General features: G+C 35.9%; 1 protein-coding gene across 2 annotated transcripts; it reads right to left on the bottom strand.

The window, feature by feature from the left end:
• Positions 1–4,603: 4,603 nt before the first annotated feature.
• Positions 4,604–7,160, bottom strand: LOC100695607 (ladderlectin). 2 transcript variants are annotated; one of them, XM_005460623.4, is made up of 6 exons: positions 6,980–7,160; positions 6,847–6,897; positions 5,846–5,955; positions 5,574–5,708; positions 5,329–5,434; positions 4,604–5,023 (listed from the first exon to the last, which is right to left on the bottom strand). In XM_005460623.4, exons 1-6 carry the CDS (start codon positions 7,038–7,040, stop codon positions 4,953–4,955), a joined length of 534 nt encoding a protein of 177 aa, XP_005460680.1. In that variant the 5' UTR covers positions 7,041–7,160; the 3' UTR covers positions 4,604–4,952. The 2 variants fall into 2 exon arrangements, with proteins under 2 accessions (XP_005460680.1, XP_019207799.1); XM_019352254.2 differs by lacking the exon at positions 6,847–6,897.
• Positions 7,161–15,647: the final 8,487 nt, after the last annotated feature.

The raw sequence follows: 15,647 nt of genomic DNA, 5'->3' as shown, positions 1-15,647 counted from the left end.
TGTATGAATTCTGGTTGTGCTTATTGACCTTGAACTGATTTTATGTGGTAAACGGCGCACAAAAATCTGTCCAAAAATGTTTTAGTACGACTTTGGTAAGCTACAAAGCCACACAGCTTGGATTGTTGGAGTATTACAGCTGCTGTAGTCAGGAGCCTCGGGTCCAAATCCGGGTCCAAACTCCGCTTCAGGGGCCAACGTCAAACAAACAACTGCGGCATCAATGAGAGTTAAAAACTGTCAAAATTCTTTCATTTCAATAAAATGATCAGCGTTGCTGCTGTATCAGGTGTAACAATTAAGTTTAACATCCAGGCATCCATGAAAACAGAATTTACTCAATTTAACAGAAGTAGAAGTTAGCAGGAAGTTAGCTCACTAGTTTCCACCTAAACATGATATAGCATGTTCTGACAGAGAGATTTCAGAAAAAATTAAAACGCACAGCTCTGCTATCACTTCCAACATAAATGAAGACAAAAACTAAACAGCAGTAACTTTTGTTGGGTTACTTAAGTTGGACTAGCTGGTATATAACGATGTGCTGTGATCTCTAGCAACACAGCTATGTTAGCATAACATAAACACAGTGAAGCTGGAGGTTTAATGCTAACTTTCTTCCACTCGATAAAAGTCAACTTGAGGGTTCCCGATGGTTAGAGACAAATGCAATTGCATGGCAGGATGCTGTAAACGGACCAAACTTCAGTCAGGAGAACAACTGAGATAATCCATCCACAGTACGAGGTTAGTCATTAATATACTGCAACAACTTGGGAATAGAGCAGCTGTGATAGAATTCAACATGTGTTTAACAATTGACTCCAACTAATAATAGTGTAATCCTACAAATACACTGAATATAACTGAACTCTGTCTTGTCAATATTCTTGCACTTTATCTACATTGTTTTCAGTCTAGGAGAAACATTATTTCATTAATGACTGTTGAAATTGTTAATTAAATTCTTGATAAGAAACAACATTGCATTTCAGAATTATCATAATTGGTGCCTTAGGAAGATCCTAATAATTTTAAACATTGAAATGGTTACTGGCTCATTTAGAATATTTCCTATGCTAGTCACTGATTTCAATGTGCAAAAGATGTTGTGGGGTTTTTTTTTTTTTGCCTTGGCCTTGCTTGACCTCAGTGAGATGCTTTATTATACAGACTGTTCTTCTGCAGTAAAGTTGCCTCATTTACCTTAAAATAGTTACATGCCAGGGATTTAGCAACAATTCTTGTGAAATTAAGTTTTAACTTCAGTTTTAAAAGATATTGTGCCAACTTCTTCAGAATTTCACTCTTGTGCTATTACATCTTTGCAAATACAATAATGAGGATATCCACAAGTTGTCCATCAGAGAAATGACTGAATTCATATGGATGAGAGACTACCTGACATACTGAGTCTTTTCTTTTAAAGGGAGGCATCAGACAGTTTGTTCCATATGTATATATATTAGCTCAGTAATGAAATTGACAAAACCATTTCCAGATAAACAGAATCAGTTTTCTGGTATTTCCTTACTGGGATGATAGCACATGCATCAAGATACAGGGTTCGATGTTGGGCCTACATTTGGAGTCATCACCCAGTATGACCTAAACTTCAGAGGACTGAGGGTTAAAACAGTTTCATTATTCTTTTCTCAGTATTTGTTCTTGAAAAAATTATTGCTAAAGTAAAAACAACCATTTCTTCAACAAAACTATTATTACAATTATAACCAATTATTTTCTTTTTTTAGCCAGTCACTTTGAGACTTATTGTGTGAGACAGAGCGATTCACTGTGCGACACAATGATAATCATGGAACCAGTGAGGAAGACAGGGCGCTCTGCCTGTTCTTGAATAATAACCAGTTCATGAGCAAGTCCTGCCCCCAGGTTGTAGTATACTATACATAGGTGTACCTTTCAACTAGTTAATTCCAATATCATGTATTTTTGAATTTGAATTTATTTATTTATTTGAAAGGGACAGTGCAGTTTAACATAGTTCAGGTGCAAGACATGAGACTGATGTACCGCACATAGGTTTATAGCTACTGCTAATTTTCAACAATTGTCCCTTGTTGGGCTTACAATCTTAAATAAATACATATTACAATAAAACATACATTTTCATAAAACCAAATTACATCATAAATACAATTACAATTAATAGACAATAATTTAAAATAAAATTAAAATCATCAGATAAAATGACTACAACTTTGGTTTCCCTTTAACCACACTTTAACCTTCTATGTAAAGGATCTAATGTCTGTAATCAGTTTGATATCGGTTGGAAGTGTGTTCCACAGATGGCAGGCCTTTATGGAAAAAGCTGACTGACCGAATGTAGATCTGCGATATAACATCTTGCAGTTGCCGTTCACCTTACTCCTAGTAACACGATTACTGTCTTGTCTCTGAATGTATCTATTGAGACACTCTGGGGCCATCCTATTTATACATTTAAAAACTAATTTAAGATAACACCAATGATTAAAACTCTTAAAACTAAGTAAGTTATATTTCTGTAAAATGTGACAATGATGCCACCGAACCGATTTTTTATCCATTATTTTTAAAGTTTGATTATATAAAGATACCACAGGCTGAATTGTAGATGGTGCTGCTTGAGTCCAAACTGTCATACAATATGAAAAATGCGTGAAGGCAGGGACCTCTTAACACAACCATACGTCCAACCTATTGTAAGATTGTGTTGTACATTATTATATATAGTGTATTTATTTTTATTAAATGTCTCTTAATTAATTAATCAACTATTAATTAATTAATAAACATCAAGAAGTCAAAACCAAAGGGAGAACACGTTATAATGTTTAACCCGCTAAGACCCGAAATCTTTCATGGCATGCATTTTTAATTTCTTTTTGCTTTTTGGGCTGATTGGGACCAGATGAATGTAAAAACAAAGAATTATCTTTTCACCTGATGTAGTTTCTGAGAAGAGGATATCAGGCCCTTGTAGAGCAAAATTTAGTATTGTGGTCTAGACAGCCCAAAATATGATGTCCACGTATGTGGATGTCAGGTCTTAGGAGGTTAAACAAGAAAGGTTTAACATCAAAATGATTTTAAAATAGACATAACGATATCAGACAGAACTGTCACATCATATTAAACAGCTCTGTAGAGTCGACAATCATAATGAAGCAGTTAATTTCAAGTTGCAGATTCAAGCTGCTCTTCATATTTGTGGACAGCAAAGAGGGCTGTGTTGAAAAGCTTCAAGTAATGAACCGTTTTCAATACAAGCTTCAGAAAGCTTCAGTCATCGCTAACATATCAGCTAAATACAAAATAGAATTTATAAATATAATCTCAATGTCAATTATACATTTGTTTTAGTATCACCATTTAGCATCCATAATTTATATTTGGCTTTGTGCAGAAGTTGCAGCAACTACCACAGTTAAGCAACAGATGCTTCTCAACTGCAGCATGAGGCACATACAAGAAAAGATTAAGCCGTTTTTCAGCAGATTTTAAAACAAACACCCCTGTGAAGGAACACACACACACACACACACACACACACAATAAAACCAGGTCTAGTATACAACTGGGCAGAACTGAAGACGATCAGGGCAATGGGCCAGGAGAGGAAGTTAAACTCAAAGCAAGACACAAGTTATAAGTAACTGTCACAGTAAAACAGAAAGTGAAGAAGAACCCTATTTAAAACAGGTAAATAATCCATTTCACATTTCATTACTACAACAGAGAAGCATGGGAAGAGGGTACACGATCTCTTCAGCTGGAAATATGTGAACCAAAATATCATAAAATACTGAGAACTAAACTCAAAAGTACAAAATGAACTGAAACCAGAAACCACAGACAACAGTTCAACAGTGCACACAAAAACCTAAACAAAAACCAAACTTCAATATAATTGATAAGAATTCTACACAAGTATCAAATCTGACGACCAAAACACAAACAATGAGTCATAAGGAAAGAAGAATGTTGTGTACAGAGCTGCTGGCTGCAGATGCTGTATATTTTTATCATATTGCTGACCACAGCCCCATCATGTGGACAGACTCCACACTGCAGCTACAATGCACAAGGCAAAGTAAAAAAGTTAATCCAGTTATACTTATAAATGACGTGTCCTAATATTAAAATACAAAATAGGGATGACCTCTGTATTTATATAGAAAACTAGGGACTCTTGTAGGTCACCAAGAGTTCTTCAGTGTATTCAAGTGCAATACACATTGACCTGAGAAGTGTGTCAACACCAACTCAGAACTGAAAAATTAAGCCAAGTCACAAGTGCTTAAAAGCTGCAGATCTTCTAATAGCCATTGCAAAATTTTCAAATTTACATTAAAACACACATCTATATCTAAATATACAACTCCACTTACTACAGGGACCACTATAGCTACCACTATGGTCTTCCCTCTCTTGTCCCTCAACGCTACCAGTAGGTTAACAATCACCAGTTTGTCTGTAACTAGATGTCCCACAGGATCCCAGCTAGGTCATTCTTGGACATTTTTTGCAGATTACCTTTTACTATTTAATGGGTTTGAATGCATTCTGAGTCTAAAACTAGATTTGTACCTACTTTGATGGTGCCTGAATTTCTATTGATTGTTTGAGAAAACAATAATAGCTTTAAATATATGAGTTAACCCATGAACATGTGACCAGTTTGATTCAGTGCTTAAGATTTTAATGATACAGACAAGCAAGAAAGAACAGCTCATTTTTGTACTTGAAGCTTTGCTAAAAGCAGTATTTCTATTACACATTCCTGAAAGAGAAAAACTACAGTTTCTGTCATTTTATTTGCATTTTTTTTTTCAGCATAGCTGAACAGAAGCAAAGATGTAAAATGAGAAGCAGACTCTTTGGAGGATATATGAGACAGTTTGTTTCTTTGCCAGGTGCACCGTGCCTTCGTATGAGGTCAGGAATCACCAGATATTCTTGACGCAGACAGATGGGCGGAGGCAGGAACAGAACACATCATTCCAACACTTTTTTGCTGTAAGCAACAAAAATCACATTAACTGAAACTGATTAATAGCAGTGAGTATTTACTGTTGCTATGAAATCACAATGCAAAAATTATTGTATATTTTATTCCAATAAAATGTAATGTTTTTATTCACTTGTTAAACAAAAACAATTACATTTGGTATTCAATTATTGTTATTTAACAAGATGCAGCATTTGTATGAACTATTTACTATTAATAAATATTATTTAGGAAAATAGGGTATTGTGGCTTTTTTCCTTAACATTAATAGGGCTTACACTATAGTTTAAGGGATTTCTTTAAATATTTACCTGAAAAATTCATCTCCAGGCAGTGGCCATAACTGTTGCTCGGTTCTCCACGACACCAGTTTGTATATCTGAAATTTGTTCCATCGGTCCAAGTCCAAATATAATTCTAAAAACAGAACAGAAAAGAAAAGAATACATTTACAAACAAGCTAAACTCTCAAATAACAGAGGGTACAAATAATGTACTTGATATGCAGAATAATACTTCTTATCTGTCAGATTTTGCATAATGATGAGATGTATACCACTTTTGCATTTGAGCCTCCGAGCCATGTAGGTTTACACTGGCGAGTGGCACGAAATATCAGCCTCTGAATGAACTTGTGCTCTTTGCGACAGTGTACAGATGCAAGGTTTGCGTTCATTTGCTCACAGTTTTTCTACAGTGGAGATCGAGAGACAGGAAAATTTCCAAATTAAACAAAAAGGGATCAAGGATTTTACAAAGCTATACTTACAAAATATAAAAGCATTAAAATCAATCCATGAAGAAAAAAGGTTAAATGCACATTTTTACCTTAGCCTGAGCCCAAGACAGGGGTTGGGAAACAAAGAGGAAGCATCGTTTGCGGTACCTCTTCCAGCCATATGGACAGCGTCTGGATGTCTTCACAACATGATCTTCTCCTGAAGACAAGCATACAAAGCAACACTAAAGTACTTTTTGGAACAGTCATTTTGGTTTTTAGCTTTTTGGACCACTTGGTTTGGGTTTTTTGTTTGTTTGTTTTGGGGTTTTTTGTTCTTCTTATGTGTTACATTTCAAATCAAATATCAAATGTTAATTTCTATCAATTAAAAAGGATGATATAAGTGTATTAGACTATCACTCATCTAGTTTTTATGACATGTGGTCTAATAAATCTGTGAAGCACTGTATGTTAAATGTTCGAACATTTTTATCTCAAAATGACTATAAGAAATCAATCCATGTGTTTATTCTTAGCAGTTTAGTACTGCAGAACTATCTAAATGATCAGTAGGTACAGCAACCAGTCCTTACACATACACAGTAATTTGACATGTTGTTCAGTGTCTATGACCCAATTAAACCTTTTAGATCCACAGATGTATTTTTAACTGTTTGCACAATTAAAGCTAAATGTGGTGTTACTTGTTCCAAAGAACATTTACAGTTGTCCTGTTCTTTGGAATAACCTGCAGAACTGAGGCCAATTACATCTGTGCTTACATTCAAAACAGACTGTAAACCATTTGCTTTTCACAGGCCTACACTCAATAACTGTGTTGGTTTACTCTTTTCATACTTTCCTGTATCATAGTTATATATTCCTTCATAAAACCAGGTGCTCTCCTGCCTGTACATTTATTCATACTGTAACTGGTCAGATAGTGCCAACGTTTAAACATTGCTTTTTCAATGTATTTTCTTTCATATCCCATAACAATTCTTTTGTACCACAAACTTAGCTGTGTGTCTTGCTGGATATGGCGCTTCTGTTCAGAATGACAGAAATATCATTACGTTTAGTGATATTCTGGAAATTTTCCACAGACCTGTAAGCAATAGTTCCTCTCTACCACCGCTGCCCTCTTCTTCTTCAAGATCTGGATATATTCAAACAGATGTTGATATTTTATCATCAGTTTTCCATTCTATTCCATAAGCATATTATACTCCAGTACTCACCAATAGCAGTTGTCAAAGCCATCATTGCACAAAGAAGTGCAGACAGAGTCAGCAGCTTCATGCTTATGTTTAGTATCTCTGTGGAAAACAAGATCTGAAGTGACAGGTGGTTAAAAGAGAAAAGAGATTCAGAGAGTTTGTAGCAGGTGATCTATTTCTGTAACAGTAGTAGCCGTCAGCTTCAGCCTTCCAGCAATGAAGTAGGAAACAGATCTAAGAGCAGCACTTATATACTGTTATGTTTACACAGTTGCAAAATCAGGAACTAATATGTCATTAGAAAAAAAGACTGATGGAAAAAAAATCATGTCACCCAGATATTTGTTGCATTTTTCTCTTTCTGAATCAAAACATCATGTTGTCTTAATTTCATTTATTGACTGATGTTGAAAGAGGAGGATCCACAGAGCACAACCACTCAACAATCGATAAAACTGTCCTCCGTTTCTTTTATGTTTTTATTTAGAGAGCATCCTGCATTCACCGTTATGAATACAATGATATTGAATTTCACTATTACCAACAAAAATATCTTTTAAGTAATATGTTATTTAATTTTAACGTTATTTACATACATAGTATTGAAATACATGGTGCAAGGTTCAGTGCTAGCACTAGCAGGGATCTGTCCCAACACATCTGTTGTAACTATTCTGTACTGCTGTGTAATTTCAGTAGAAAAATATTAGATCACATTCTTCTTTTGACCTGTAGCATTGGCCATCTTTTTTTTTATTTTATTTGTTCATGGGTGTATCCTTTGTGGTCACACTTCGTCTACATATTTGACATGATATTAATATGATTATAATAATTATTACATCAGCCGGGGGAGGTAGAGCATCAGCCCCAGCCACTGGCAGGTACAGAGTGCTGCTTAAAATCCAGAACAGCATTAAGCCATTTTCATCGCATGTTAACATGAGGTGGAACGAAATTATGTACACACGGTCCCGGAGCTAAAAGAGACAGAATAATGAAAAAACATATTTTTAAAAAAATTTATAAATAAATAGTTTAAAAAAGCAGAATAAATAATAAAATGATGTGATAAATAATATGATAAGTAGAGTGTAACAACCTGAGTACCAGTATGAAGTATGGCTATAGAAAGTAGGTATAAATACTTTAGCAGCAAAGGGCATGACACCAGCACTGATAAAGTCAGAGTGTCAGTAAGTATACCTGCTACCCTCCACCTGATACTGTCTCATTTAGCAACTTGTTGTTCAGCCTCTGATTTGTAATAGATAGACAACACAGCAAAATCTCCACTGTTATATTAACACTAGAGAGTGTCTATATGTGTCCACACTGTTGAGTGTTAAATGAGCACTTTTGACAGTGTTGTATTTTTAAAAGTAACCTAGTCAGTTTTCAAGATTTACAATGAATAAAACTGAGCAGTGCTGATTTTCTAACACTGGAAAATAACTCAAAATGTTAGAAATATTCCAGTGTTAGAAAATTAGCACTGCTCAGTGTTAGTCATTGTAAATCTTCAGAACTGACTAGGTTACTTTTAAAAATGTAACACTGTCAAAAGTTTTCATTTAACATTCAACAGTGTTATATTTAACACAGAGGAGTGGACACATATAGACACTCTCTAGTGTTAATTTAACACTGGAGATTTTGCTGTGAACTCTTGTGACATTAATAGCTGAAGGTTTCTGGACTGAACCTGACTTTATTTTCTTTAGTTGAAAACGCAAGGCATAAGCTGTCACATTGGAAAGATGTAAACATAATGTATGTTAAGAAAGGAAGATTTTGTTTACAAAGGTGTTGAAAACACCTTAAAAAACCTTTTGAACTAGCTCAAACGCAACTGCTGGCCAAAGTTTTTCTGCTCTTAGTGGATTTGCACAGCTGAATTCAACAATATGTACTTATGACCAGGAACACCACAGTCACTGTGCACCAGTGCAACATAGTGCATTATTGTAAAATCTAAACTGTAAATCAAGCTGGCCTGTTTAACCCTCACTGAACTTCCTCCTAGTAATTTCATACAACTTTAAAATAACACAAAGTTAGTACACCATAGCTTGTTTTGCAGGATATCTTCCTGCACTGGCATGCCTTTTCTGACTCTCTCTCTCTCTTGTTCTCTTTTTCGCCCTGCCTGTGTATGTGTTTTTATGTTCTTGGGTGTGTTTTTATTTAGTTCTTACAGCACTGGTTCCTCCAGGCTTCCCCACCCAGCTGTCAAGCCTTGCTAAAGATCTGTTGATTAACCAATCCCAATCCCTTACTCATTGCCTGATTGTTGCACTGGCAAGAGGTTTTGTGTTGTGGCTTCTGCCTTGTTCATGCTTTTCATGAGTTTGTTTTCTGTAGTTCTATGGACATCTGCACCACAAACAACTTTTTAGATCATCCTAGCCCACTTTAAACCACAAGTAGAGTGCTATATACAGAGGATAAATTATCTTTTTTTTTTTTCAATTTCATGTCTTTTTATGTGATAAGCCCCACTGACTGAGATATCAATACATTTGACTTTTTTGTGTTAAAGTTCCCATAATTTATTTTTTTGTTTGAAAACATACATTGATGCAAAATAAAACTTCCCACAAATATGTAAAACCTAAATAAACAAGCTTGTTGTGAAAAAGTAAAGAGTGAAAAGTACAGACTTAGGTGTAAATATGTTGGGAGTAAAAATAAAATAAGTACAACAATTACGCAACTTCCAAAGTTTGATCAATACAAAAAAATAAATAAATAAAAAAATAACAACCTGTTTTGGTCTCATGACAATATGAGTCACATTCTTTGTAAATAATCATTATGATGTTTCTGGTATTTAATAAACTCTCAACTTGAACTTTGACAATGAAATCTGCAATAATGAGGCAGAGGGAAATATTAATATGTACACTGTCATATCATCGATTAAGTTGTTGTTATGCTGCAATATGGCTATTGGATGGCAAAACTTTGGCCGAGAATGGCCTCAAGCTGTTTTTAGTGAGATGGGAAAAAAACCCACAATTGAATGAACAGTCAAATAAAAAAAACGAATAAAGTCATTTATTTATTTTATTAAGTTTGTATATTTGTCTAGAAGCAATAGAGGGATAGAGAGAGACAGAGAGATCAGGATATAGTAGATATGTTTCTACACAAAACCCAAGAACTAAAAATATGGAATGAATACCTTTGAGAATGATTTTATAAGCCAATGAGAAAGGAACATGTACGGCCAAGAATGCATTATGAGCCCAGGACACCACCACATGAGAGAAATATAGTCATTAAAATATTATTTCAAAAGCCAGCTTTGTGTCAAATGTCTGCAAAAATGTTGCTGTCAGTGTATCAGTCACTGACTCAACTCACTTTGTCAAGTGAACGTTAACAAGCAGTGTGTCAGTACCATCAGTCAGTCATGAGACATAATCAAAGTGTTGCTTTGGAGGATGCTATATACTCAGTCACCACTCTTACAAAAGGAACACCATCCATTCAGGGTAAGAGACAGGGTACAGCGTGGACAGGTCACAGGGCTAACAAATAAAGACAAACAACCATTCACAACTATGGGCAATTTAGAATCATCAGTTAACCTAACACCATCAACTGCCCACGTGAAAATGGGGAGAACATGGAAACTGATTGGGGGGGTGGGGGGTTGTGTGTGTTTAACCTCCAAGGACCTGGCGTCCACATATGTGGACATCACACCAAAATACTCAGTTTTGCTCTACAAGGGCCTTATATCCACTTTCAAGGACATTATACTGCTACTGTTCTATCAAAATTTTAAACGAATATCGGAACGAATATTTTTTTTAGATATGTGTGAATATTTAGGTTAAACACAACCTGCTGACACAATAGCTTTATCAAGAAATAAAAAAATAACTACAGAACTGCATGAACACTGAACAGTTGTATAACAGACTGCCGCTCTAGGGATAGTATGATGTTTGGCACACTGTATACGGGAACTTCTGTCATATTATGTGGTTTGGTTTGCTTATACTGGAGAAAAGACTGGAGAGTTATGTTACATCAGAGTGATACTGAATTCCTTAATAGCCGGAATTATTTGATGTCAAGAAAATCACCCAGAAAGAGACCACCATGTACTTTATTCATTTCAGCTGAGTTCACCTATGTGAAAGCACAGTGTTGGACTATTCAACTGCTCAGTGTACCTTTCTCTCTTAAAGCCCTCTTACATTTGGACTTGGCAATAAATAATTGTATGTTCTGCATATCTTTATAATGTTTATTCAAGACATTAGCAGTACATATTAAAAAAAACCAAATGATCAGTCTTTATGTGTATTGTGGAATTGTCTTATTACGTCACTCTGTGAATATAACACAGTATGTTTGTGGCTAGTCTCCAAAAAAGAGACCCCGCAGACATAACACGTGTGCAATGTATTTCTCTAAAATTTAGAAAAGATTAACTTTCAGGTATTTCTTGTCACCAGGCAAGTAATGTTGCTTCCCCTCATCCCCTGGACCTTTTTAAGGGAATGCAACACCAGCAGTGAACCGAGATGCAGCCAGACCATCCCCCGAACCACCAGTGAACCCCACCCCGGGCAGGGTGTATGAAGTATCAAATGGGGTGTAGGAAGGACAAGCATATATAAGTCTTAATTGTTATCATGCATTTTTCTCAAAACAGTACTACACTATATTGAAAATATTGGAGGGTCAACCAATGGCTAGGCTACCTTAGTTTACACCCTAAAAGGGAAGATCAAGGCATCATCCCCTGTATGGACAACTAGTTTGGACCTTTTGATGATAATTATTATGAGTATTTACTGTAATTTGACAATGTTTTCAAGACCACCGTATCAGATATAGACTTCATGTGCTATTAAGTCGCAATAAAAATAAATTTAAAAAATGTCAGTGTTTGAGCTGGATGCTTTAAATGTTAAAGCGCTAAAATCACACGTTACAGATTTAAATAAAACCTTTATATGTACATAGTGTAAACAGATTCTGAGCAAAGGTAAAAATTTGCATTCTACACTGGTTTACACCCTAAACTTATCATCTTGGGATGAAAAGTAGTTACTGCATTTACTGTAATTTAACAATCTTTTCAAAGCCACTGTGTCAGATACAGACTTACTTCATTTACAACTGACTTGCCTTAAAAATCAAATAACATAAAATAAAATAATAAAATGTGTCAGTCATGCACAAAACTCAATCAGTTGCTTTAGAGAAGGCTACATGCTAATGAGCAACACCCTAAATACATAAATATAGTACCAGTAAAATTCATGAATAGTCTGTTTTCCGTGTTATGTATCTACCAGACAATGTGAGCCCCAAAACGCTCTTCAATATTATACTGTCAAAGTACATGTGTAGTATGGTGAAGAGAAAAAAAAGCTAATCAAGCTAATCAGTGACATATGAGTCTATGAGTGACCTTCAAATCATAGACTCAAGTCTATGATTTGTACAGAACCTAGACAAACCTTTAAATGCAAGAAGTAGTTTACGTATTTGAATTGGTGTGAGAAAGGGTTTGAGATCTTCTGTCTCCACAAACAAAAGATCACTTTTTTGTTGTACACCAATAACGTCCGTCAGATGTTCTACAATGCAGATTATTTTCTCTCTGTCTAGTGCCAGCAGGAGGCTTGTGTATTCCTCTTCAATTTCCATCCCTGAAAGAGAACTAAGAGGAAACTGAATGGTGTAGGGAGACAACAAAAAGGCCTGCCATGTTATAAAGTGGTGGTGGGTAATAATCCATCAGACTGTCAGCATTTACACAAACACTTCTTTCTGTAGGGCAATGCAAGCAGTGAAGTCCAAGGTCAATGAGGAGTACTGAGTGATGCAACTCGAGCACAAAGTACAATTCAGAATCGTTAACAAGTATAACAGCTATCTTCCCAAAAACCAAGCCATCATCAGTGTTATCTACAATGGAAACATAGCCTTTGACATACTTGGTACCTTTGTAGACTAACTGCTGACACATCTAAAGTTTGAACTATAGGTGGAAACATTTGGCCCACTGAGAGGTAGGACTGCAGTAACTGATGCCGTTCAGTCTTGGATAAGTTGACAAAGTTATGCAAGACTGAACTTGTACATGCTTTGAAATACGAGTGCTTGCTCTCAAACCTAAGGGTGCACAAACGAATGAGTGGTCCAAAGTGAAGGATAAGCTCTGCATAATGTAACAAATAGTGATGTTTTGCTTTTAAAGCTTTGTCAGGAAACCTACTGTGTCTCAGATATATATATAGTCCTCTATGAAAAAAGTTCTTGATTGATTTTGTCCACTTCTGCTTGTGGAATATTAAATGAAGACAGTTTGTCAGACAGCATTGCAAGAACATCGTGCATTGCACAGCTGAGAAGATCCTGAAATTCCTCTATGATGCTCTGTGAAGTGCTGGTTGGTAAGAGCATTTTAGCCTGCATTTTTAAATTACACAAAGCCAACTGTCTTCTAATAGATTAACTGTGTCCTGTCTTTGTATTATGGCAAATTCCCCAATTTGTTGTTGCCTTGACTGCTGAACTGTCTACTTATGTTTTCGAGAAATACGGCTGGAAAATGATGTTCGGACACTGAAGTATTTAGAGCAATCTTCAAATGGACATAATACTTTTTTCCCGTCTTTGATGTGAAATCTGAGATGGGCACAGAGTTGTAAAGTTTTGTGCAGCATACCCACATCCAGGAACTTGACAGCTGAGGTCACCCGTGAACTCATAGAACTTCTCCTCAGTGGTCTCCCTTCTTGTTCTGTGATTCCTAGGCATATGTGAATGAAAGGCAGAAAATGTTCTGAACGTGGCAGGACAGTTCTCAGTTCCACAAGAAAGCCTATAGTTAGCTACATGTTTGTGGCTTTTAACATGCAAACTGAACAATATAAATTTGTGTGCACAGAAGCCACAAAATTTACAAATAGACATAGTTGCAAAAAGTTCAATGAATAAATACCTTTCCTAAATGACATATGCAATGCAAAAAAAAAAGAAAGAAAGAAAAATAAGAGTATTGTCAATAGGGACCAATTCCCAGTTTTTACATGATCGAAATTATTTACAAAAGGCTTCAATAAACAGAAAATGTGTGCTGACAAAAGACAAGAGAGCAGTGCACAAAAATGAAAAGATATTTGAGCTCGACGCTTTAATGGGTTTAACATGACTTAGTCAGCACTCCGCACTGTACAGGTAGTACAAGCACACCTGAAAACACTGACCAGCTAACAGCTTTAAGCATTTGGGGGCAACCTCGGTAGTTCACCGATTCACCTGTTGCAAACGTCCAACTTTCTATCAAGTCTCATAAATCCATCGGCAACTATTACCGAACTAGTCTTTTGAGTCTCCACATTCATAGATATTGATATTTTGTCTTAGCATTTGAATGAAAATAACCTGGCAGGGTAGCTTAAAAGTCAAAACAAACAGTAATAAGAACACGTTTCTGACTTCTCTCGAATAAGTGAAAAAACACTTACCTTCAGACTGATTAGCTGGTGTCAGTCCAACTTTAATGTTTCCCATGTCAGTCCATTTTAGGGAAAAAGTGTTAAGTTTAGTTGTTTCATTTACTTTTGGGATACTCCCTCATGGACGAGAAATTTGGAGTCTAGCAGAGTTGTCACGAATAGCATACGATCTTCAGATATAATCCAATCAACCGTGCATTTAACCTGACTGAACTCCATCCAGTTACCTCTGACTACTTCTAAGTTGCACATGTTAACGGTCCGTAAATTGTCTCTGTTGTTCTTCCACCATCTCATCATCACTCTGTGCTGCAGCGAACTGGATCTGTGGCACAGAATAGTTGATGGTCATGTTGTTCTCCTGCTTTGCAGCTTTGTTTGAGTTTGAATTGCGTCTTAAACGTGCAAAACTAAGAAAAGCAGATCAATATTTTCTTCTTCTTGTTATTTAATGGTGGTTGGCAACCAGCGAAAGGAGCATTAGCCGCCTCGATCAATATACAACAAAATGTTGTTTTGAAAGTGTGCACCATACGTCACATTGTACGTCAGGTAAAGGTGTGGTCTCGACTAATGCTCTCCCATTGAGATGTGTAACCAGTGCTACACACACCTGTCGCATAACACACTTTAAAAACGTAACATTCGCTTTAAAAACACAACCCAACGCGCTAAACATGAACAAACAAAAACACCCGTGTTACATTATCATGTGTATCCAGGACATCTCTTCTGAACCAAGATGAAGTGGTGCTACAAGGAGAGTGCATTTTATAGCAGTCTGGCCTGCCACAAAATGCACCGCTAAAAATACAGTTTCTGCTTGTCCCAGAATTTATTAAATTAGAGAGTGAAGTTGTAGGACTGATGCTGGTTAGTGGTGTAGGTTTCATGGATGTGACACCTGAACTTGTGTAAAATGACCACCAGAGCATATTCCGAGACTTCTGGTTAGTTCACTGTAGTTAGGCAGAGGTGTCTTAAAAGTACCAACTTATACAGAAAAAATGAAGTTCCAGTATAAAAAAGAATAAGAAGGGTAAAAAGCTACACCCTGCTAAATGAAGTAACTTTTAAACATTACTCTAAATGTAACATATAGAAAGGAAATCAGTCTAAGTATATATTACCTACATTGGCCCCCGTTTTAGTATATAGAAGTATACTTGAAATGAACTTTTAGATGTACTTTT

The sequence above is a fragment of the Oreochromis niloticus genome, linkage group LG3, assembly GCF_001858045.2.
Source record: "Oreochromis niloticus isolate F11D_XX linkage group LG3, O_niloticus_UMD_NMBU, whole genome shotgun sequence".
Taxonomy (NCBI): domain Eukaryota; kingdom Metazoa; phylum Chordata; class Actinopteri; order Cichliformes; family Cichlidae; genus Oreochromis; species Oreochromis niloticus.
The sequence above is the reverse complement of the archived record's forward strand: the minus strand, read 5'-3'. Positions and strand labels throughout refer to the sequence as shown.